Source organism: Molossus molossus, unplaced genomic scaffold (genome assembly GCF_014108415.1).
Source record: "Molossus molossus isolate mMolMol1 unplaced genomic scaffold, mMolMol1.p scaffold_m16_p_22, whole genome shotgun sequence".
NCBI classification, from domain to species: Eukaryota; Metazoa; Chordata; class Mammalia; order Chiroptera; family Molossidae; genus Molossus; species Molossus molossus.
This window is the reverse complement of record NW_023425358.1, coordinates 24,232,536-24,258,373: the sequence shown is the minus strand read 5'-3', so window position 1 is coordinate 24,258,373 and position 25,838 is coordinate 24,232,536. Positions and strand designations below refer to the sequence as shown.

The 25,838-nt window shown below is 50.7% G+C and overlaps 1 protein-coding gene across 1 annotated transcript in view; it reads left to right on the top strand.

Moving 5' to 3' along the window:
* SEZ6L (seizure related 6 homolog like) overlaps nucleotides 1-25,838 on the top strand; it is a 103,667-nt gene that overhangs the window by 52,367 nt on the left and 25,462 nt on the right. Inside the window, exons 10-12 of the mRNA XM_036277287.1 lie at nucleotides 84-278; nucleotides 2,333-2,471; nucleotides 23,423-23,619. Coding sequence (XP_036133180.1) covers nucleotides 84-278; nucleotides 2,333-2,471; nucleotides 23,423-23,619 — 531 coding nt within the window. The remainder of the gene's footprint in view (nucleotides 1-83; nucleotides 279-2,332; nucleotides 2,472-23,422; nucleotides 23,620-25,838) is intronic.

Genomic DNA, 25,838 nt, shown 5'->3' with positions numbered 1-25,838 from the left:
GGGACCCATCTTCTGCGATGCAGCCCCGTGAGCAGCCCCCCGACGCACCCGAGCTGCTGTCCCTCTTTGTGCCCCCTCCCCAGCCTTTGAGAAAGGCCACTGCTATGAGCCTTACATTCAGAATGGGAACTTCACCACCTCCGACCTGACCTACAACATCGGCACCGTTGTGGAGTTCACCTGTGACCCCGGCCACTCCCTGGAGCAGGGCCCAGCCATCATTGAGTGCGTCAATGTGCGGGACCCCTACTGGAATGACACGGAGCCCCTGTGCAGAGGTGAGTGACCCCACTGCCCCTCTCTCTGGGGCTCCCCAGCGACCTCCGCCCCTCAGATGAGAAAACCAAGGCCTCTGTTTAGAGCCGCGTCACTACTTTACAAACCAATTTTAGCATCACGACCCTTGCCCGGGCTTCTGTCCTTTGGGTCAGGTATGCTGTCCTTGAGAAAATTACAAAATAGGTCAATTTTTATTGATTGATTGATGTTAGAGAGAGTGAGGGAGAGAGAGAGAGAAACATTGATTTGTTGCTCCACGTACTGATGCATTCATTGGTTGATTCTTGTATGTGCCCTGACCAGGGATCAAACCCGCAACCTTGGTGCATTGGGACGATGCTCTAACCAACTGAGCTACCTGGCCAGGGTAAAATCAATACATTTTATTTTGTGTGTGTGTAATAAATGAAAATAATATTATTGCACAAGCACCATGTCATGAAACTCTTTTTCATTGAATGGCTTTGAGTTCTTATAATCCTTTATTCTTAGACCCAGAAGAGACTTTAAAAGTCATACAGCACAATGTAAATTTTTCAAAACCAACATTATAAACATAGTTCATTAGCATGAAAGATAATTTGGAAAATATGGAAAGACAAGAAGTCATGTCTCATCCCATTGCCCGTTACATAAAATCAATACCGTGCCCTTCCGTCCAGCCTACTTTCTATGCAAAGGTGACTTGTTTTATAAACACATCACTGTACGTCATACTGGATATACAAAACTGTATCGTGAAAATTGATCAATTTTAAAAGATGCCTCTTTGTCCAAGCACAGGCCCCATGGTGCGCAGCTTAGCGACAAGATCTGGGCGTAGGTTTCAGCTCCCAGGCACCCCGTCTCCTATGCATTCTTGTGTGGTGCGCAACTCACCCAACAACACAGGGCGGTCCTGAGCCCAATTAACAATGATGATGATAATGGTTGTTCATAGACATGCAAAAACTGTTTCAGGCACTCCGCCAAGGGCTGTGTGTGATTATCTGATCTAATCCTCACGACAACCCATCCTTTTGGCCCCGTTTGTAGAGGGGAAACAAGCTGTGACGTGACAGGCCTACGAACCCAAGGAGGGTAATTGGCAGAGGCGGGAATGGAACCCAGGTCTCTCTGTCCTCAGAGACCTGTGATCTGAGCCCTCTGGACAGCACTGGCTGTGCAGAACCCTCCTCTGCCCCGGCCCAAGTGCTCTGCCCTCCCCATTTCCCATATTCAGCGCTGCGGAGCCACCTCAAGCCTGGACCCCTGCGGAGCGTGGGCGTAATGAAGAGAAACCCCACTCCTGGCAGCCACCACCTGGATGGTGGCTGACGTGGAATAACAGCCCCACCGTGGTGAGGGATTGATCTCTGTATTAAATGTGCTGGTTTAACAGAGCGGAATTTATTGGCGCTTTGGCCTCTGCCACATTGAGAACTTTCCAAAGCGGTAAACACAGAGCGGGATTTAAAGGGCCAGGCACCAGGTACGGTCATCGCTCTGCTTCAGTTCAGAGCTGGGGTCTTTCACAGTGACGTTAACTAAGAATTACTGAGCTCTTACCTGTGCCGGGCACTGCGCTGTGTTTGACACCCCTGAGTTCAATTAGGCTGCAGAATAACCCAATGACGTCCACAGTGGTGTTACTCCAGCTTCACAGAGAAGAGGAACTAACTCTCCAAGGAGCGACCTGCCTTGCCACAGAGTGTGCTCCTGGAGAGGCAGGACTCGGATCTAGACCCACCTGACCTGAATGTACCATTTCTTAGCCTTTACTCACCCCGCCCAGGGAAGAAGAGGGTTGTTGAGACATCATTCAGAACTTTGAGCTCTGTCCGTGGTCCTGAAAGGACCAAGGTGCACCTTCACCAACCCTCCGCTAAAGGAGGCAGGTGGCCAGCCCTAATCCGATCATCCCGCAGACATGCACGGACTCCCCGAGGAGAAGGCACCTGTTGGCCGTGCACGGCGAGCCATGGCTGTATGACTTCATAGTTCACACTCAACCGCTGTGGCAGATCGGCTTCCTCATAAGTGAAGTGTGTCTGTCTGTCTGTGTCTCTTACAGCCATGTGTGGTGGGGAGCTGTCTGCTGTGGCTGGGGTGGTGCTGTCTCCAAACTGGCCAGAGCCATATGCGGAAGGTGAAGATTGTATCTGGAGGATCCATGTAGGGGAGGAGAAGCGGATCTTCTTAGATATCCAATTGTGAGTGCTTATTGGTGGGCCCCTCCAGCCCATCAGATTGAGGAAGAAAACGGTCCTGCTTTATTCTTTTTATTATTGTTGTTGTTGGCAGTATTACAGATATCCTCCAATTTCCACCCCCTCCTCTTTCCCTCCCTCCTCCCAGCCCCTGCCCCACCCCCAGGCCTTCACCATACTATTGTCTGTGTCTACTGGTTATGCATATGTGTATATAAGTTCTCTGGTTAATCTCTTCCCATTCCCCCCACCCCGCTTTATTCTTTTAACCAATATTAAATTAGCATCTATTATGTGCAGGGGCTGTGCAAAGAACTGGGGTCCCAATGGTGAAGGAAACAGCATCATACACACAGAAACAACGTCCCTAAGCTCAGGAAATTCTTTCTACTAGAGAAGCAGGCATTAAATGAGGACATACACCAATCCTTGTATACTGCAACTCTGGCCATTGATGTAAGGATAGGCTTACATCAATCGTGCTAGGAGATTCTGTAACAGGGATTTGCTATAAAGAGGAAGATCAGAAAAGCCTTCCTTGGGGGTCTGATGTTAAATCCCAGAACTAAGAGATGAGTTGGAGTGAATGCACCCAAAAGGAATAGAATATGCAAAGGCCCTGTGGCAAGAGCAAGCACAGCATTTTCAAAGGACTGAATGTCTAGTATTACCAGGAGGAGGAGGGCAGTATGACACCTACTCTCTGTGTTGCAGTAGATTATTTCCTGTCTGTCTCTCTCAACTACACCAGAAGGTCCTTGCAGTCAGGTTTATCTCTGTTCCAGGGTCTGAGATAGAGTAGTTGCTCAGGAAATTACTTCTAAACAAAGAAGTGCTGCAGCGAACAGACTTACTGGCTGTGTGCCTGTTTCCTGTTCTCCATGATAGCACCTATTAGATGTTCCGATGAGAATTCCCCCCACCCACTCCCCAGGGATTGGGGAAGCACCTACTCTGAGCTAGATGCACCAATGAGAGTTCTAAACATGTGTATCTTGGGTAATTCTCACACACAAAAATACCCTGGTAAAGTAATCATCCTATCATCTGGACCAGAGCCGCCGGCTAGCAAGTAGCAGAGCTGAAATCTGAGTCCAGACTTTGCGGCTGCTCATTCATGCTCTTTCCACTGCCCCGTTGAGACAGAGTGGAGAAGGGGACAGGGACAGATGGTGGTGTCTGGAGAAGCAGAAGAAAGGGCTTCCCGGCAGACCTGACACTGTGGCTGGGGACAGGGGGAGTGCCAAGTTCTGATGAGCCTCTCTGGATGCAGCCACGACCTCTGGGGCTCAGGGTTCTGGACGAGGCTGATGTGCAAACCCAGTCGGCTGGGCAGCAGGACTCGAGGCTGTCAGGCTCTGCAGAGAAACCTCGCAAGTGAAGAGGGAGATTACTTGCAAAATTATTAGCGAGTCTCTTTTGAGGCTGGCCCTTAGAGACAGTGGAAGTGTCCCCGGCGGCTCTCCCAGGATCTCCTGCTCCAGTTGAGTCAAGGATTTGCAGGCTCTGTGCAGTTGCCCCTTGTGCACCTGGGTCAACCTGGGTCAGAATCCTGTCTCCTCCACCTCCCAGCCGTGTGACTTTGGGCTTTTCTCTGGGCCCCAGTATTTCTCAGCTGTGAAGAGGATCATGGAACATTGGTGTTTCTGTGGCTGCTAGGGGCAGGTTTGAAGCATCACTGCTCAATGAGAATGTCTCCCCTTCTTCCCATTCTTGTCTCTCTCATTCATTCAAGATTTATTTATTTATTTTTTAGTGTCTTCTATGAGCCAAGCACAATATTATACACTGGAAAGGCTCTGATAGTTGTTCCTTCTGTGGTAGTTTATCTTGGAAAAGCATGGATTAGGTTGTCTTAATTAACTCTGAAAAAAATAGCTGTGCACCTACTGTGTGCCCGCACTAGCATGGCCCAGGAGATGCAGCTGTGAGGAAAGTGGAACGGTGTCCACACTTACTGTCTACTGGGTGAGGAGGACAAGAAACTATATGCGGTGTAACAAGGGCAACAATGGGGAGAGCAGGCAACTGAGGGAGCCTGAGCGAAATCAAGGAGGGCTTCCAGGAGGAGGTGACTTATAAGCTGGGATGAAAAAGAAAGTAAGTGATGGAGGGAAAGGACGAGTGTCCCAGGCAGCAAGAACAGCATGTGCAAAGCCTGGTAGTGAGAGAGAACGTGACCTACTTAGTGACGTGAAGGAAGTTTAACACGGCTATAGAATGGAGGTTGGGTAGTGGTTACAGAGGCAAAGGATCCAAGGCAGGCTGGGGTCTTCTTAGCTGAAGTTTCCAATAGGAAGCCTTCTGCTTCCTCTAGGAAACCTCTATGGCTCCCCATTGCCCTCATGATTAGTATAAATTTATGGTCCTGGTTTATGAACCCCCTTTTAGAAGTTACTGGGCAAATAATCTGTCTTCAGCCGGGAGACAGTGAAATGAACTCCTGATTTCCCAGCCTCTCTTGCACAGGGCCCCATCCAGCTTTATTCCCCAAGAAATTGACTGCGGTCCCCTCCCTTCTGCTGGGCTCAGCTGTCCTCTCCTCACGGTGCTCCTCCCGGGTGGGGGTCTCACGTCCCCAAGACTTGGATAAGGAGACGAGAACATGGGAACTCTGCTTTCATCTCTTCCAGGCATCAGACAGAAGATGGGAAAAGATGGGAGGGAATAGTGTTCCAGCCCAAAGGAACAGCATGTGCTAAGGTCCAGAAGCAGGAAAACACCATGCACTTCTCATTTGCCCACCATCTCGAATGTGTGCTGAGCACTTAGCCCATCCCAGGCACCTTTACAATGAGCACAGGCGGTGGGCTCCGTGATTATCTCCATTTTACAGATGAGTAAACGGAGGTTCGGAGAGAGGGAAGACTGTGATCACCTGGCTCGGAACTGGCAGAGCTGGGGTTCAAACCCTGCGGCTTTGTCTCTAGGCTGGGGGACCCTCACCAGCTGGGAAGGAGCTGGAGGGAGCCCTGGGTGTCCGGAGCTCAGGGATGCAGGAGTGGCATCGAGGCGGGAGGACGGCCAGGTGGCAGCCGAGTCTGGCAGGGCCTTGAAGGTTGCCCTGGAGAATCTGGATTCGCCCAAATTGGGTAGCAGAAGAGGGGCGTTAGGAAGCTAATAGGATTAAAGTGTTGCGGAAGGGAGCCCGGTCCTCCAGTCGCCAGCCCAAGGCTTTCCCTGGCAAACTCTGGCACACACTTGGCAGAGCGGCATCTGGACTTGGCACCTCCTTCCTCCCACCAAGGGAGTGAAAATAGCATCGCACCAGTGAGGGTTATGTGAGGCCCGAGAGCTGCTGCGTTTAATTTATCTCGTTTGGTTTCCGCTGACAGTTTTAGTAAACCAATTTGGGTTTGATAGTAAAAATAATTTTGTCCTCAGGGCCCCTCAGCCCTGCCTAAGTGTCTGCGATGGTTATTTATCACTGTGGCCAGGAAGAAGCTTTGCACTGCAGGCTGAGGTGGGCAGGTTGCCCACAGTAGGTGCAGGGCAGTGTTTGCTGAGTCTCACGGACGTGGCCCCATGTGCCCGGCATGTGGGGATTCTTTTCCTCTCTTGTCCACTGGGTGGGTCTGTTGATGCTGCGGGCATTTAAGTTAACGCTTCTCATGAGTCACCATTTATAAGGGACCTACTATGTGCTGGGCCCTGAGCTGCGTCGTTTATATCCATGAGCAATAGTGAACGTGCACATTATTATTTAGAGATGATAATTGCATAATTTAGAGCTCATGTAAGTAGGGGTCATTGCAGAGGGGGGATTGCCCAGATTAGAGATAATGTTTCCAGAGCACATTGGAGTCTGGCGGATCGTTGGCGCTTCGTAAGTGGAGATTGCGATGACCAAGAATCCCCTAAGGCAGATAGATATTAGCATCATGTTGGGATTTGGAAACACAGCACAGAGAGGTTACATGGCTTCCTCAGGTCACACAGCTAGTAAAGGCAGAGCCAGGTTCGCACACACACTGAAGCCTCCACTTTCATTGACTTGAAAGGCCTTTGGGGAGACCGGCTACGTGTCTGGGATGAAGCAGGGGCTCCCGAGCCTTGGTCCAGTTCAGGAAGGGCCGTAGGGCCGGGTTAGACCTGGCGACAAGGAGGCTAAGTGCTGTGGATGGCCGGGTGGGGATAGAGACATGTGGGGTGCTGGGTTTGTCTCTGCAAGATTGTGGAAGTGTCACAGAGAGGGTGACCTCCAAGCAGAATCTTGAAGAGAGTGTCAGTTGGTCCGGCCGTGATGGGGGCAGGGCAGCCTGGGAAGCCCACGAGAGCAAAGGGTTCAAGCGAGTGGAAGCGTGAGTTAGGCACCAAAGGGATGCTCGGACTTGCAGCTTTACCTAGGATCCCCTGCCTTGCATTGTTGGGGTTGGGGGTGGGAAGGGGGGGCACACAATCTTAAGATGAGTCAGGACCCCCCAGGCTGAACCTCCTCCACACCCCAGTACCTAGTCCCTCACCCATCATGAACCTGTCACTAACTCTAAAATACAACCGAGCATGAACCTTTTAAATCCTTAAGGACGCGTGAAATCTCGCTCGCTCGCTCTCAAAATAAGGCATGGACAGGTGGGTAAAACAACTAAGGAATTATTGGTGAAGGCAGCAAAGAATGGGAGACCGGAGAAGGGCCCAGAGAGGGGAGGTGACTAACTTAGTATCACACAGCAAGTCAGAGCTAGGACCAGGAAGACAACCTGGTGCGGCGGCAGGAGCCGAGCAGAGGCCGTGACCACGTGGCAGAGGAGCCGCAAGGCATCCGGAGTCCAACAGTGCTGCAGTGCCCTCCTGACTGCTGCTCCCAGCTCTGTGACCGTGGGCGCTGCTGCCTGCCTCGTTTCATTCCCAGAGCCTGGCACCAGCGGGTGCTCGATAAATAGCTGTTCAGTGTTTGCAAGAGTGAGCTGGTGCGTGTGGAAGTTAATCGAATAAGTAAAGTTCTTAGTAAGGTTTCTGACACACGATAGACAAACACCCACAGCTGACTCTGTTTTCACCCCCATTATAGACCGAATGTATGCTAGATGCTGGGTGTGCATTACTTCATGGAGACGCTGGCATCCTTATCGTTAGCATCATCCAAATCAATGTCTGACATTTACTGAGCGTTTATTATACGCCAGTTGCTGAGTGCTTTATCCATATCAACGCATTTAACTCTTACAAAGAAACTTATTTGGGATCACTATGACTAGCCCCCTTTCTACAAATAGGGAAACTGAGGCTGAGAGGGATGACCTCATTTGCCAAGGTCACACAGCTAGGAAGAGGCCAAGTCAAGACTCGAACTCGGGCCTCTGGGGCCAAAGCTAATGTCCTAAGCACACCGTGAATGGTGGTGAGGCGCTCCACCAGGGAGAGAACTCTAGCCCCATCTTGCAGAACAAGAAACCAAGGCTCAGAGACATGCGCCCATGTCCTAGGCACCTATTGTAAATATACATAAATCTCTGAAAGACACATTTTCAACCAAGCTCCAGCTTTCCCTGGCTCCACAGTAAAGCCCAGTCCTAAATCTCTTCCTGTTTACGGGCCCCAGCACAGTTCTTTAACCAGGAAGGAAAAGGACCTAATCGCAAACCTCAATAACCGTGTGATTGATGGCTGCAGACTATTTCTCTCCAGCTGCTGCCAATCTGCTCCGTGCAAGGTAATCCCACACCCTAAAAATTAAGTGCCTTGTCCAGGGACACTTCAGTCTTCGGGGGATGTCACTGTTTCAGGCTGCAAGCGTTCAGCTTGAGAGCCAGGCAAGAAGGGAGAGTCAGCAGTCGAGGGCCCCAGAAGCAAAGATTTTCAGACACCAGCAGAGATCATGGGTGAAACAGCCACCATAGAAATAAATATCTTCCAATGCATCAGCAGAGGGACATGGAATTTCCCCAGAACCAACGTTCCAAGGAATCCAAGAAGGGACAGCAAAGTTTATAGAGCCCAAATTCCATCATGTTTCAGGTGAAGAAACTAAGGCCCAGAGATGGGAGGAGCCTGCCCCAGCCCACTCTATCAGTCAGCTACTGCTGCGTAACAAAGTATTCGAAACTCAGCATCATGAAACAGCGAGCTTGTAGCATTGCTACGGGTCAGAGGGGTGATTTTTCTGGTCTCAGCTGGTTCACTCTTGGGTGTGGGCAGCTACAGGTGGGGTAGATGGTTCTGTGGATTGTAGCTGACCTTTCTCATGTATTTGGGGTGATTTGGGGTCTAGGCAAGCCCTGGTGGAGATGGTTCATCTCTGCTGCATGTGTCTCTCAGCCTCCAACAGCCAGCTCAAACTTCTTCCAATGGTGACTGGCCAGGTTTCCAAGACAACGAGCAGAATCATCGGTGGCTTCCTGAGCCTAGACTAGCAACATCACGTCTGCCGCATCCTGTGGCAAGTCACAAAGCAAGGGCCAGCCCGGATTCCAGGGGTGGAGAAACAGACTCCATTTCTTGATGGCAGAGGCTTCGAAGCCTTGCTGCAAAGGGTGTGCACACAGAGGAGCAGAGCTTGGAAACCATTTTGCACTCCAGCTCTCCCAGCCCAAGAAGAGCAGCGGCCAGAACTGAGGTCTCCTGGCTCTTAGTCCAAAGCTCCAAATGACATGACTGTGTACAGGGAGCCTAGGAGTGGCCATCATTATCCCCATTGTACAGATGAGGAAACCAAGGCTCAGAGAGATGAAGTAACTTGCCTACGATCCCTAGCTAGGAAGTGAAAGAGAAAAGATTTGCACCTAAGGCTCGGTCCCTGGCATTTAGAAGGCTCAGAAAATGTTTTCCTCTCTACACGATGTTTCCAGATGCTTCCATCTTGTGGGAGGGCACTCTGGGAAGATGCTGGATTTTCTCAAAAAGAAGAAAAGGCCGTTGCTTATGGGAGGAAGCCTTGGGTTCAGATCCCAGCTCTTCCACGTATGGCTCTGTGACCTTGGAGAAGTCATTTTACTCCTGAGCCTCAGTTTTCTATCTTCAAAGTGAGGTTAATAAGGGACGTGCTTCTTAGAGTTTCTGAGAGGACAAACACTTGGCAAGGGCACACACTCAATAATTTAATTAACAGCTATGGTGGTGGTGACGAAGAATTCCTTCCATGGTGTGTGCACCAACTGAGCTCTGTTATACAACCGCACACACATACACACCCACATGCACATACATGCACGCACACACATGCACACATGCACCATGCACACACACACATATGCACATACCAAGGTTGGGGGTCAGGTGTGATGTTAAGGAATGAAGTGGGTTCATCCAAAGGTACTACCCAGGGATCCCACCCTATTGCTTATTCCCCTTCTTTCCAGAGTGTTCTCCCAGGCAAGGGATTGTCTGGTCCATGATAACTTGGACAAAAAACCCTAGAGTAGGTTCTCCCCCGATGCATGTTTGTTTTCTGCTCCTCAGCCATGCCAGGCTCTTCCTAGCCTCTGTGATTGCAAGAGCATCTGTGGGAGGGGACCTGCTCCCTGTCTGGAGCTGGGACATTGCCCTGCTGGTGCACACCTGGGGGTTCAGCACGCTGGGATGAAATTAGGTCTGACAGCCCTGGGAGCTTCGGCTGCTGGCTTTATGAATCCCTGACATGCAGTGGCTTCCTGCCGTTACTCTTTGGCACATGTTTACTGAGGGCACATGATGTGGCTGGTGTTGCATTAGATTTCCTAAGGACATGCAGTGTGGCTGGTGTTGCATTAGATTTCCTAAGGACATGCAGTGTGGCTGGTGGTACATTAGATTTCCTAAGGACATGCAGTGTGGCTGGTGCTGCATTAGATTTCCTAAGGACATGCAGTGTGGCTGGTGGTACATTAGATTTCCTAAGGACATGCAGTGTGGCTGGTGGTACATTAGATTTCCTAAGGACATGCAGTGTGGCTGGTGCTGCATCAGGTTTCCCGAGGGCGCGCAGTGTGGCTGGTGCTGCATCAGGTTTCCCGAGGGCACGCAGGGTGCCTGGTGCTGCATCAGGTTTCCCGAGGGCGCGCAGTGTGCCTGGTGCTGCATCAGGTTTCCCGAGGGCACGCAGGGTGCCTGGTGCTGCATCAGGTTTCCCGAGGGCGCGCAGTGTGCCTGGCGCTGCATCAGGTTTCCCGAGGGTGCGCAGTGTGCCTGGCGCTGCATCAGGTTTCCCGAGGGCGCGCAGTGTGCCTGGCGCTGCATCAGGTTTCCCGAGGGCGCGCAGTGTGCCTGGCGCTGCATCAGGTTTCCCGAGGGCGCGCAGTGTGCCTGGCGCTGCATCAGGTTTCCCGAGGGTGCGCAGTGTGTCTGGTGCTGCATCAGGTTTCCCGAGGGCGCGCAGTGTGTCTGGTGCTGCATCAGGTTTCCCGAGGGCGCGCAGTGTGTCTGGTGCTGCATCAGGTTTCCCGAGGGCGCGCAGGGTGGCTGGTGCTGCATCAGATTTCCCGAGGCCTGGAGATGACAACCACTCCATGGATTGAGCCCTGACTGTGTGCACAGCTCAGTTCTGAGAACATTACCTCTGTTAACTTATTTCATTCTCAAAACGACTTATGGGTTCACACAGTTATGCTCCCCAAGTCACAGAGGAGGACACAGATGCTCACTGGGGTTCAGTGGCTGGCCAGCTGGATGCAGGGGTGTCAGGGTCTGGACCTGGCTGTGTGATGCTGAGCCAGGCCCCGCATCGCCCCTCAGCCCGCATCGCCTCTCAGCCCTGCCCCTCGAAGTGGAGCCCATGTCACCCCGATGGCAGCCAGCCTCCCATGAGGGTTCTGCACAGGCCAGCGACGCGTGGGACCTGTGCTCGGGCAGCACACCTGGCAGAGGAGGCACCAGGAAGTGAAGCAGAGGAGAAGCCCGACCATGGCCCTGTGATGCCCGTGGCCCGGGAGCCCCGTGCACCTGTCTGTGCTCCCGGGGAGAGCTGGGTAAGTCCTCCAGGTCCCAGACAGTTCCTTTGGCCTGGAGGACAGTTCCCACAGCCCCGACCCTGGGCTTACAGGACGCCTTTGACAGCTCAGACGAGCCGCACGGAGGCCTAGCGAGGATGCCTTCAGGAGACATGTCATGACGGGGATTCGGGACGACAGGAAACATCCAGCCACTGGCAGCTCGGCTGGGGAGGGCCCTGGACATCTCCCTCCAGCGATGGAGAGCCCCGAGCCCACCTTCCCTGTGCGTGTGCGCATGTGTGCACACACCACATACACCAGCAGCAGTGCACACACACACACTAACCGTACACACACCGCACACCTCGCATCACACCCCAACCGCACACACCAGCACACACAAACTGCACACTCTATCACATGCCACACACACACATCACACCACATACACCAGCAACAGTGCACACACACACACTAACCATACACACACCGCACACCTCACATCACACCCCAACCGCACACACCAGCACACACAAACTATGCACACTCTATCACATGCCACACACACACATCACACCACATACACCAGCAGCAGTGCACACACACACACTAACCATACACACACCGCACACCTTGCAACACACCCCAACCGCACACACCAGCACACACAAACTATGCACACTCTATCACATGCCACACACACACATCACACCACATACACCAGCAACAGTGCACACACACACTAACCATACACACACCGCATACCTCGCATCACACCCCAACCGCACACACCAGCACACACAAACTATGCACACTCTATCACATGCCACACACACATCACACCACATACACCAGCAGCAGTGCACACACACACACTAACCATACACACACCGCACACCTCGCATCACACCCCAACCGCACACACCAGCACACACAAACTATGCACACTCTATCACATGCCACACACACATCACACCACATACACCAGCAACAGTGCACACACACGACACTCCACACACCAATGACAACATATACATACACAATACAAATCCCACCCCACCCTTAATTATGCTCTCATTTCATTATGCTTTAATTATGCTCACTCGAGGTCAGTTCCTGCACCCTAACTTAGAGACCCTCAAATGAAGAAGGCCTCCCACTAATTTTATAAGTTTGGTGAGACACATCCCAAAGGAGGAAGGGGCGTGGGCATCTCCACAAAGGAAAGTCACGGAAGGACTCAGCGTCCGTCTGCGGTCACCACTGGGTCTGGGAACCCAGACCTCACCAGCCTGTCTTCACCCCCGTCTTCCTGAATCTGTCCCTGGATGGCTAGCGAATGAAGAAGTGGGGGAAGGGGGGTCCCACCTTCTGAACAGACAGAAAGCAGGAAGGGTTTGGGCCATGGCTGTTGCTAAGGAAATTTTTACAATTCACAGATTCTGAGATGTTGATCTGGGGACACTGAAGCCCAGGCTGGACAGCAGCTTGTCCAGCCTCACAGAGCATGGAGCGGCAGAGGGGGTGCCTCTCACCGAGGTCCCCTGACACCGGATTTTGTTGCCACACCCCCTCGCCTCTCAGCAGACAGTGGAGTTCATTATAAATATTTTATAAAGATGAAAGGTGTTGTTTAATTGTATCCCTGGCACTAATGATATTATTTACAGCTCTCAATATTATCCCCATTTTACAGGTGAGGTTATTGAGGCTCAGAGAGGTTAATCCACTTTCTCAAGGTCACCCAGCTAGAAACCAGCACATCTGGGATTCGAATCCAGAGCCCACTCTTTCAACACTGTTTCTTGAGACAGAGCAAAAACACCAGGTGGCTAAGGACTGGTTTCTTAGCAGGTGACGCAGCCCGGAGCCATTGGGTTTCCCGGTCCACGGTGCTGGGTGTGAAATGTCACCTTGCTGACCATGACAAAGCTTTGCCCACCGCATCCTGAGATGGCTCAGTCTCCGTGGAAATGAGAAGCAGCTCGGCCCATGGGCTGTCCCAGCACAGGTCTCTTTCTTCTCTTTCCTTTGGGGGATAAAAGGAGAACTGAGCGAGAAGGGAGAAAAATGGAGGGAAAGGAGAAACAAGAAAGAAAAAAGACTGCGAAGGAAGCCTGGTTCTCGCCCTCGGAAACCTCGGCAGCTGCTGTCAGCCCTGGCTTCCTCCCGCGTCTTTAAGGACACAGACCCGGGGCCCCCACCCCGAGATGCTGCGGGTCTGATTAGTCTGGGGCGCAGCCCGGCGTCCTCTGAGTTTTTAGATCTGCCCAGCGATGCTGGGGTGCAGCCAGGACTGAGAAGCCCCGGGCGAGGCTGGGCTCTGGCCTGCCACAGACAAGCACTCGGCGAACACTGGAGGGGGGGCGGGGGGGGGGGGACCAGGGGAGGAACACAGGAGAAAATAAGAAAACTGTTCATTTTTTATGCTTTCAGGTGTCCTTTTAGGGAGCCAAAGAGATTGGTTTTCTGTGTCCTCCCTGGAGGTGACATGCTTTCTTGTGCTGTCTGCCATTTTATCAAATTAAATTGAAACCAAATTAGCACTGAGCCAAAAGGCCCCCGAGCAATTCCACGGTGCTGGGCAGTGTCTGGCGGGGCTCTGCGGCCTCCGGAAGGAGCGGGGTCTTGGGGTCCGGCCTCCGTGGGCTCAATTGACTCTCTGTTCAATGGGATCACTAACGTTTTCTCTGACCACCTTGCTTTGTGGCTGGGGGGATCCGATCAGAAATGGACACCAAAAAACTCTGAGCAAGATTTTTAATAGTCTTCCAGAAAAACATATGTGATTTATCAAAGTTTGCCCCTCCGATTGCATTTATACACTTTGGTTCTCTTTTTTCCCTGACTTGAATCCCATGGTGTGTTTCATCACCATCTCCGTTGTCCCCTGGAGATCCCGCCTTAGCTGCTAGATGCTCTTTTCTTAGGAAAGCCACTTAATAATCCCGCCGAGCCTCGGTTTGCTCATCTGGCAAATGGAGATAAGTTCACCATAATTCATTCATATAAACGGCATTTGCTGCACCTGTGCCAAGCCCTGTGCTGGGCTTCAGGGTTATGCAGGCCAAGAGCACAGCCTCAGGCCCGTGAATGCTGACACCGGCAGGTGGGGTCCAGGGGTTCGGTGTTGAGGTTCTGCCTCCCAACTGCATAGGTTTGGATTCTGACTCTCCTGGATGACCAACTCTTTGAGCTTCCGAATGTTTCTTTGCCTCTGGGTGACTTGGTTTGCTCATCTGTGAAATGGGTGTATGTGAGATGCTTAGAACAGCTCCCAGCCTGCAGGAAGCCTTATGGTGACCTTGGCTGGTTAGTATATTGCTGCAAATGTCGGGCGGGGTGGGGAGCACAGAGGGACCTTGTAGTCAGTAAGATGTCAAGCAGAGAGGTGAGGAGAGGCATTCCAGGTAGACGGACCAGCACGGGCTAAGGCAGGTCTAGGGGCTGCACAGGGCTGGCGTGCAAAGCTGTTTGAGACAGCAAAGCAGGAGGACCTGGCTCTGGACCTCCCGGCAGTCCTGAAAACCTAAGAAAGCGCACTTAATTCTGCGAACTAATTTTTTCTATTTCCACAGTCCAATTTCTATTATCAGCTACTTCTTTTCTCCTCCCTTAAACTGCTTATAAATTGGTTTGCCTTTTACACTCTGCTTACTCTGAGCAAAATAATGTCCATGAAATTAGAAGTTGGATGTGCGAACCATATATTTATATATTTTCCTAATTCACATTTAAATAAATACATAACCATTAGACATTATCAAATATGTTTGTCTAGCTAAAATCATGTTGTAACACCACTGGGAAAGCCTTTTAAAAGGCAAGATTTCTACACCAAGGTCAGATGTTGGTTTTGAAAGAAAGAAATCAAGGTGGCTTGCTCATCATTTCTTTTACACGCTGTCTGTGGAATATTAACTCCCGCTGCACAGTTACAAAGCCCACCTACCACCTGCCCGGGTCCATCCGGGCTCCTGATGGGTTGGGATGAGTCTGGAAGGCGCCCACCTCGGGAAATAGCAGCCTGTACCATGCTCAGGCATACACTGCCCTCTACGGGCCCAGAGAAGAATTGCTTCACCAGAAAAAAAAGCTTGCTAATCTGTCAGATTCAAGTTTACATTCTCTCTTCACCTCTTTGGCTGTCTAGACCCTAGTGGAAAACAGTAATGAGGGTTCCTCAGGCTGTTTCTACCCATCTTTGAAGAAGTGATACATTCACATGATTCAAAATCCAAAGGGACAAAAGGATCTACTGTAAAAATCCTTTCCCCATCAAACAGCTCTCTCTCCTGTTCCCCTGCCTCGAAGCAACCACCAGAACTAGTTTCTTACATAGCCTTCCAAGACTTTTTAAATATTTCAGAAACCATTAGAGAAATCTCATATTTACCAAGATACAGCCACGCAGACTAAATAACCGGTTTAACACTGATTTTATTACAGTCTCTGTTATACACGATCGATAATGGCTACAAAACAAAACAAATTTAATTGTTACCAAGAGATGTAATATTTCAGAGAAAAGATCTTTGTAAAACAGGGAGTCTACAGAGAGAAACTATTACTGTGGTGGGGAAAAAAGTGTTGGAAATCACGGGTTTAATCAAATAAATTTTAGCAGTGATGTCATAAGAGCAAAAGACAGGATAGAGGGGCAGTCAGATCGGGCTTCTTCGTCATGCATATTTTATTTGTAATTTTTTATTCACATTTTCTGATACAAGACTGAACCTGGGCACACTTATTGGAGCTGTATCCATGGCTTTCATGAAATAGCCTATAAAATAGTGGTTCATATCTCGAACTTTGGCATCCGACAGACCTGGGTACGAATCCTAAGTCTTATTTTTTTGTGACCTTGGGCAAGTGGCTTTTCCCAGCTGAGCCTCAGTTTTTCTCATCTGTAAAATGGGATAATTGTAAGTCTTAGTTTGTGGCATTGTTGTTGTTTGAGTGCTTACTGCTTGGAAGCAGCACTGTTGTTATTCAAAAGCTAAATGAGGGTCTTGGGAGATCTTTCCTCAGATAGTCAATGGGACCAGTGTTTCACTGCCCTGAAACAGGAAGGAGTTACAGAGGGTGTCAGAAGTGGAAGCACTGGATAGCAGCCCGCAAATAGCTGCTTGTGCTCGGGAAGGGGCCACAGAATGTTTCTAGAGCAGAGTTAAGGTGAGGAAGCCAGATCCCTGCTGGTCTAGGCCATGGGTTGGTATTGGAATGGCTTATCCGGCAGATAGAGGCATCAAGCCTGATTCTGATAACCTTCACATCTAAGAGGAATGGAGATGGTATGTAGGCAATAGGGGCCCGGGTGATGGACAGGACAAAAATCATTTGGCGCAGCTTCAGTCATTTAGGGCTTTTGAATTAACCTCCTGGAGCAAGTGCTAAAAGCAGCCAGGATGAAAGGAGTCCTTCCTCCCAAGGCTGACACAGGTAAGGGTCTGTTTGGAGGCAAGGCCCTTGGCAGAGATGGAGTCAGAGCCACGGTCCACCCTGGATGAGAGCTGAGACTAAAACCTGGACACCCACCCTGGGCTTGTGCTGTTACATCCAACACACACTCAGCATCGTGCCACAAATTGGGTTACAGTGATGAGTGGGACAGATGTGTTCCCTGGCACTAGGGAACTTCTGGTCAAGCGCAGATGTGGCCCAGACCTTTGGAGCACAGAGTGCTAAGCTCTATAAGAGGGGTGAGCATGTAACCGAAACCAAGGTTTGGCTGCTTGCTGTCACAAAAGCCAAACTCGTGAGACAAGTGCTGGTGCAAAAGGAAAGAGATTTATTCAAGTGCTGGCAACCTAAGAAGATGGGGGACTCTTTTCACAAAGCTCATCTCAACATCTCAGTGCAGGCAGAGGTTTTTATAAGGAGGAAGAGGGAAAGCAAAACAAAGAGATTAAGAGGAAGGGATTGAAAAGTTCTCTATGTGCAGATCAGCACAGTCCATTCCAATAATGACCTTGAAACTGGTCAAGTGATGGTCTAGTGATGGTCTGGTATGCATCATCCTGACCTTTGTCATCCTCGTTTTTGTTTTTGTTTTTTGTTGTTTTGTTTTGTTTATCCTCATCTGAAGATATTTTTCTACTTATCATCATACAGAGTTGTAAGGAGGTGGGAGAGAGAGAGAGAGAGGAACATCGATGCGAGAGAGACACATCAACTGGTTGCCTCCCAAACAACCCAACCAGGGCTGGGGAAAAACTGCAACTCAGGGCCCTTGACAGGAATTGAAGCTGCAATTCATTGGTCCATGGGCCAACACTCTAACCGCTGAGCCAAACCAGCCAGGGCTAGTCCTCTTGGTTTTATGGTTGAAGGGCAACGATTCTCCTAGAGCTGGGATGACTGAAGGTCAGAGTCTGCATCTTTTGCAGTTAGTTTTTAGGATTCTTATACAAAATTGCTGTTTATCTAAAAGCTACATATTAGTCAGAGGCAGCATTTATAGAAACAATGTCAAAAGAATGGTGGGGTGGGTTACAATTCCCCACTGTTGCAAGCACAGACTTCAAAGGAGGTAGTGGGGGCTCTGTGCATGAACAAATCACAGAAGACTGAAACTAAAGGATGGTGGAGGTTACCCAGATCTAGAGAGGGAAGGAAGCAATTCAGGGCAGAGGTAACAGCATGTGGAGAGCCCCAGAGGGACTTCTACATCCTTTGGAGAGATTGACAAGCATTTTAGTCTGGCTGGAGTGTAGAATATTGGGTTGGAAGGGATAGTGAGAGATGAGGTTATGGGGAGGTGAAGGGATAAAAAAAACTAGATACAGCCTGGCCAGTGTGGCTCAGTGGCTGAGCATCGACCCATGCACCAAGAGGTTGCTGGTTTGATTCCTAATCAGGGTCCATGTCCAGGTTGTGGCCCCAACCCCAGTGGGGGGCATGCAGGAGGCAGCCAATCAATGTTCCCTCTCATCGATGTTTCTATCTCTCTCTCTCCCTCTCCCTTCCTCTCTCTCTTTCTAAAAAATCAATAAAGAAAAAATTTTTTTTTACAGGGAAAAATTAGATACATAGAGCCTTAAAGGTAAGGTCAAAGTTTGTACTTTGCCCTGAGATGGGGTGCACTTGTTTTTAATTTAGGTGAAATTCACACGACATAACATTAATCATTTAATATATGCAAATCAGTGATATTGAGTACATTCACAATGTTGTACAATCAACACCTCTATCTAGCTCCAAAACATTTTCATCATCCCTCAAACTAACCCCATATCTATTTATCAGGCTCTCTCCATTTCTTTCCACACTGCTCCCCAGCTTCTGGCAACCACCGGGTTGCTTTCTGTCTCCATGGACTTACCTTTTCTGGATATTTCTTATAAATGGAATCATATAACATGCGGCCTTTTATGACTCGCTTTCTTCCCTTAGCATAAAGCGTTTTAGGTTCATCCGTGTTGCAACATGCATCAGTACTTCATCCTTTTTCATGGCTTGATAATCTTCCGTTGTGTGGGTAGACCACATGTGGCTTATCCATTCATTTGCGGAGTGAAGGGGCCAGATTTGTGCTTCAAATGAAGTCATCTGGCTGCTGATGGGAGAGGGATTTGGCTCAGGCGAGGATGCAGTCAGTGAGCAAGGCTGTCCCACAGTCCAGCTGGAAAATGATGGAGAAAAGCTGTTGGCAGTGACTGGGGGAAGGGGGTGGACAGCCGGGTTGACGGAAACACAGAAGCTGAGGCCTGCTGGCAGGAGCTCAAGACCCCGTGTGCACAGGAAGCCTTCCCCTCTGGCAGCTAAGAGGGGTTGGAGCAGGCAGAGGCTGGCCTTGGAGAGCTGTGTTTTCCTGCAGAATTCTCCCAGATCAAACCCACCTGCCTGCGGCTCCTCTTCATCACCCCTCTGTTCTGAAGTCAAACTGCCATTCTGACGTCTCGGTGCCTCCTCCACGCCACTTCTGTCCTCCGCGGAAAGCGACGTTCTGCCCTGCGGCCAATGTCTCTGTATTTTAAGTCTCCGCGTTTTCATCTCGGCTGGATGCCCTCGATGCGTCAAACACAGTTGGATGAGCGCGTGGAAATGCAAGTTTGTCTTTAGATTGGGGCGGGGTGTAAATGACCAGCCTTCGAGTGTATCATTAGAACCAGTCTATCCAAAGGTGATCCAAAAATATATGATGAATTTATTCTTTCTCCTGCCGCCCCTTATGGACCTTCTCCATTTCTTCTTCTACTCTGGGTGAAAACTTCGCTTCCATAGATCTTCTGGTCATAACAGGTGCCGTTCAGTCTAATAACCCTGTAGATCTAAACCCTCTCCCTCGGCAGGGCCCCTCGGGCTGGGGGTTCTGTCGTGAGGACGGGCTGCTCCTTCTCGCGGGAAAGCCCACTTGTCAGCACTGTGATGTTTTGGAAGACACAGCATGCAGATTTTTCTTTCTGTCTTAAGGGTACTTGATGTGGGCACAGCCTGCCAAGCCCTGCTGCTCTTGACCTTCCCCTCACCCTTCGGCTGCCTTCCTCCGGGCTCACATCTAAGACCCAGACAACAGGAATCCTTCCCCCTCTCATCAATGATGGACAGCTCACTCCCGACGCCTTCTATCCTCTCTTTGCTCTGCCCCAGGCAGGCAGCGCCAGGCTGATTTTCATCATTATTCGTTGCTCGGCCAGTGTCAAAAACAGACACTATTTGCCAAAGCCCTGAAGATACCTGCCAAACCATTAAGGGTTTCCTTGCAGCCTCTTCACCAGGCTGAAGGTGAGGGTAACACACCTTCGCCCCTCCCCCGGGCCCCCTCCCACAGGGGCACTCTTGGGTGGCCCAGTGAATTGTTCTGCCTTCCCTCAGCTAGAGGTGGGGATCGGGCTCGGGGTAGAAGAGCTGCCGGGATGGTGCTAGTATGGACCACTGGAGCCCTGTCTGCGCCCTGTGGTCCTTGCCACTCTGTAGCCATGATGACTTCCTACTGAACATCTCTCCACCTAAAGGCTTTGCTTTCTCTGATGCCATGTGGGCAGGCCAGACGTGCTGGAGATCCAACACCCCTCAGAGAAGCACCCAGCCAATGAGGGCTGGGGGTGGAGGATGAACGCTGCGTCTCCCTCTCCCCCAAGGTACGCTCTGCTTGCCCCCCCCTCTCTCAGTCCCTGCAGGACTGAGCCCAGTGCCCACAGTGGAACTCACCCACCGATGCCCCAGGAAATGACTCCTTCCCTTCCTCCTGTGTCCCTTCCCCACCAGTGCTGCCTGGGGTGGCCTCCCAGATTACCAGACTCCATGGAACGGTCACATCCCTGCTCGGGCTCTGTTCTGGAGGACCCCATCTCAATCAACAGTCCTGTACATCCCTTTGAAAAGTAGGAACGCGCAGTACCTATTGGTTGTTCCTAGCTTAGGGACCTCTGCTGAAGCCCCGGACAACAGAAGTTGCATTCAGTAATCTGTTGTACCCTGGTCACAAAATGCATTCCCAGAGTCAGGGTTTCTCAACCTTAGAACTATTGGCATGTTGGCCCAGATCATTCTTTGTTGTGCATTGTGGGAAGTTTAACAGTATCTGACTCACCTGTTGGGACAACCATGTCTCTAGTCATTGCAAATGTCTCCTGGGAAAACCACCCCTAGTTGAGAACTATTGACATAAGTCATCTGGTGTCATTTGGCATAAGCAGCAATCCAAAGAGAAGAAGATGGTGGTGGTGGTGGGGGTGGTGATGATGGTGGTGGTGGTGATGATGATGGTAATGGTGGTGGTGGTGGTGGTGATGGTGATAATAGTGATGGTGATGGTGGTGGTGGTAGTGATGGTGGTGGTGATGGTGATGGTGATTAATAGTGATGATGCTGATGATAATGGTGTTGATGGTGGGTGATTAATAGTGATGATGATGATGATGGTTATGGTGGTGGTGATGATGGTGATGATGATGATGATGATAATGGTGGTGGCAATGGTAGTGATGATGGCCCTGGGTGACCTTCTGTACCTGGCCTATTGTTCCTGCTCTGCTCATGTCTGTCTAACTGACTACTTACTACATACTTCTGCTGCATTGAGATCATTGAAATGAATGATCTAGAATAAAGCCCAGCTGGGCACTGCCTGGAACCCACTGTGTCACCAGCGGATCGGCTGTGAAGCCAGCTTAAGGAACAAATACCTGTCATCTGCCATGTTTCACTCTAGCCCAACCCCAGCACTTTCATGAGCGATTGATATTTCACGGTACTTAAAACTAAGAGGCTCTTCCTTACCACAGGTCGAGAGTTGACATCAACCCCACTCTGTCTGCAGTCAGATAGACTCCCTGCAGGTCCTTTCATACTGTAGCATTCATGGGACACCTATTGTGTGCTAGACTCCCCAGATTCCAATACAATTGGGGTTTAGAGGCTGCTAGACAGACACTGGCAGGGGTTGGAGCAGTCTAGGCGCTTGGTCTCCAAGCCATGTGTGCAGAGCGAGCAGACAGCTTTTCTTGGAGAGGGTTTTTCAGGTGGTGCAGGGGAAGCCGATGGAGATTACAGGAGCCATGAGCCCCCCTAAGCCACCCCTTGGGACGCGTCACTGAGGAACTGTGGGAGGCGCTGTGGAAGATGTGGTGGTGAATAAAATGCATCCCCGCCCTCTGGAAGCAAATCTTCAGCTGAGTACCTTGTTTCTGTTTTGTTCTTACTCATTGAGGCACCGTCATGGGTGCTTTCCACCCCTTCTCCCACTCCCAGACGTGTGGCAATCACCACGCTCGCTGGAGGAAGCAGTCAGCAGGGGAGGGCTATTGTCCCCCTGCGTGAGTTCCAGAAACGTCACTCGGGGCCATCTCCTGGACTGTCTCTCCCCTCTGGCAGTGGCTTGCTCAGTCAGGGGACCCCTAACAAAAACCCTCCACTGTCTCCCATTCCTAACACGATGACATCCTAACGCCTAAACTTGGGCTCTCCAAGCCCCTCACTGTCTGACTCCTGCAGATCCGTCCAGGGTCCCAGGACTATACCCACACATGCTGACCACCAGGCTTCCCTTCAGGAGCCATGATCTCTCTCCCTTCTGCCTTCTTCCTGGGACTTTGCTTTCTCCCCAGTCTCTGCTTATCTGCCTCACAGTCCCCTACTCTTTCTGAAAGATCAGAAGCAAGCATTACCTCCTCCAGGGAGGCCTCCGTGATGCTCCCAACCGGAGTTCAAGCCCTCCACTGCACTCACCTTGATCATGACTCCTACCCCAACCTCTGGCTTACTAGTCTAAATGCACCACTGCTCGTGACTCCTTGTGCCTTCTGAGCACAGCACAAAGCCTGGCACATTGTAGGTGCTCAAAAATATTAGGGAGAGGGACAACCAGAATAGGAGAAAGACATAGGAGCGAAAGGGGAGAGAGAGGGAGGGGAATAAGGAGAAAGGAAGGAAAGAGGCATGATTTATATCTGTCCATGGTTGATGCAAGAGATGCATTTCATCCAGGGCGCCTAACGTGGCACGCATTTCTGTGGCACACTGAACTGCTTCCTGGACTATTGTCTGTCCGTTGCAGTCCAGATACCTTCGTCAAGGTGCTTTCTTGAGTTCAAGTCTTTGAAAATGTGTCGTCCTTGAATGCTATGTATAGTGAGCCGTGGCCGGCGTGAGCATCCCATCCTCGGCCCCACCCTCTAACACCATAGATAACCTGGTTGATTTTGAGGAACTGTGCACATGATAAATGGAAGCATCATTTCACCTTACAGGCAAAGGCAAGTGATAATGAGCAAGCAGTCAGCTTGTTCTGCATCAGAGACGAATGGGAGACCCAGGCCGCTCCTCCGGCAGGCAGCCCAGTGCAGAGGTTGTGGATGATGGGGGTATTGAGGGCAAGTCTTCTTCCGATGCAGCATTTGGCTCTGCAGGGAGTCCCATGGGGGGAAGACCATTTCATGAATGAGCCTTCCAAAGCCCCACGCACCGGCCAGTGCGTGTGCCAGGCTTATAGGAAGGATCAGCATGTCCTGGTCGTATTTGGAGTCCATGCCCACCTCAATCCCAGTGCCTGGGACCTGACACCTAGTATGTCTCCAAGGAATGTGCATTGCCAAAAAAATAAATCAAAAGCTTGTTGAACCCCCCTCACTTTGCTTCGTAATGCCCTTTCTCTCTGCCCCTAAGCCTGAACCTGAGCAACAGCGACATCCTTACCATCTATGACGGTGATGAGGTCATGCCCCACATCTTGGGGCAGTACCTTGGAAGCAGCGGCCCCCAGAAGCTGTACTCGTCCACGCCAGACCTGACGATCCAGTTCCACTCGGACCCTGCCGGCCTCATCTTTGGGAAGGGCCAGGGCTTTATCATGAACTACATAGGTAGGTGTCTCATCTGGTTAATTTTTTTATTTGCATTTAGATGCAGGTTAAGATGATTTCCTGTACCTCTATCTTTTTGGGGGGGGATGTTTTGCCACATGGGTCTTTTAATATTGCCACAGTAAATATATGTAGTCTTTAAGACCGTAGTCAGAAGGGTCAGGGATTGAGTCGTACTGTTATCAGTGGCTTTGTGACCTTGAGCACATCACTTGACCTCTCCTAGCCTCCTTTCTGTTGTCTGTAAAATGGGAATAGCGATACCTCCTTCACAAGGCTGATGTCGGACTTAGTAGATAAAGCCTCGTAATGGGAGGGTTCATCACGTTTCATTTGTTGTCAGCGGGGACTTTGTTTCGTCAACACCGTCACCATCTTGCCCGAACTGAAGCTCAGCTCTCCCCAAGGACTCTTGGTCCCCGGCAGCCCATGCGACGGAGACCACTCTCTCCCCCTCCACATTTCAGGACCCACAGATGCAGTTGATGTCTTTCTTGATCTCCAGTATGGCTTCCAAACCATTTATCTCCCCCCATCTTAAAAACAAAACAAAACAAAAAAAACAAACCAAAAAACCCTGCTAAGTTCAAGCTAGGTTCACACATGACCATCCAATACCCTCTTATTGTTTTGTCTGCCCCACCCTATAAGGCCCCCTTATTCATCACTGGCTCCACCTCCTTCCGCTCAGCCTATGGACACTGAGTTCCAGGTTCCGTCCTGACCCAGCCTCCCGATGTGCTCTGACCTGGCCTCAGGTTTCTACACAATACCCGTCTTTACTTCACTGACCCCTGGTGTGTGCCTCCAACCTTGAACTCTCCCATGGACTCCAGATTTGTCTAATTCCCTAGTACGTATCCTCTGGTATATCTAATTGGCACCTCAGACTTCACATGGGCAACAGAGCTGGTTGTTCTCTACCTGCCCCACCCCGGAGAAGGAAGCTCGCCTCTCCTGGTTTCTCAGGCTACTTCCTCTTCCCTCGCCCACATCTCACCCACCCTTCAACTCTGCTCCCACATCACGTCTCCGATTCAAGGGCTCCTCTCTGTCTTTCCATGGCCACACTCGAGTCCAAGCTGCCATCATCCTCGGCATTAGGGGGCTGACAAAACAGGAGGTCCCACTGACCCGGCCCTGGAAGGGACCTGAGCTGACAGTGTCTGGTGCATCCCTGTCACAGCAGAAGCAGCCCTGGGCCACCGAGGATAAGGGACTTGCTCACCTGACTTGAGGATCACAGCCAGGCTCCCAGCTCTTAGGGTTTCTCCGCCACCAGTATCCGTGATGATGGCAGAGAACCTGGGATCCACGAGAGGATGAAGGCTAACTCCTTTTAGCTTCCGGAATGGTGGGTGGTGCGTTTTGAGAATTTCGATGGACAAGATTCAGCTAGCAGTTAGGGGACCTGCTGGCCCCTCCCAGGGACAAGGTTGACATCTTGATTTCCAAGGTGGAACAGGATTCATCCTGCTCAGCCTCCCAATTCTACCCTCAGCACCAAACACACTCTGGCTAGAGCAAGATTCCAAATCTTTGGTTCTTTGCCCCCTTGGTGTGAAGATTTGCTCATCTCAATGTAATATAAAGTGTGCTCTGTGCCACCTCCTGCCTCTAAAATACAAGCCGCTTCCCTGACCTTGGCTCTGTCAAGAGCCTCATGCATGGGAAATTAAGTCCCTTTTTTAAAAAATATGTTTTTATTGATTTTAGAGAGAGAGGAAAGGAGAGGGAGAGAGAGAAGCATCAATGAGAGAGTGAAACATCCATCAGCTGCCTCTGGCACGCCCCCTACTGGGGATGGAGCCCGAAATCCAGGCATGTGCCCTGACTGGGAATTGAACCAGTGACCTCTCAGTCCACGGGACAACACTCGACCAACTGAGCCACATGGCCAAGGCAGTGAGTCCCTTTTTTATTTCCAGCTGGTGGCCATTTCTCATCCCTCCCTGTTCTGTTGGCAACTGTCAGAGAGACAAATGCAAGTGCTGATCTTCTTTCATATGTTACTCCGGGGCCTTTGTACCCTGGAGTGTGCTACTAAAGACGTCACGTGCTATTGCTGCTACTTTGCTTGCATTTCCCAGTCTTTACTGGGCAGTGCCCCGGGCATAAGGCGAGGTGCCCTCCCGTCTTCTGCCTCTCGGGGAGAGTTTCTGGCGACTTGGCTTCATTCTCTCCTTAGACATTTCCCCTTTCCCTGCCAGAAGATGAGG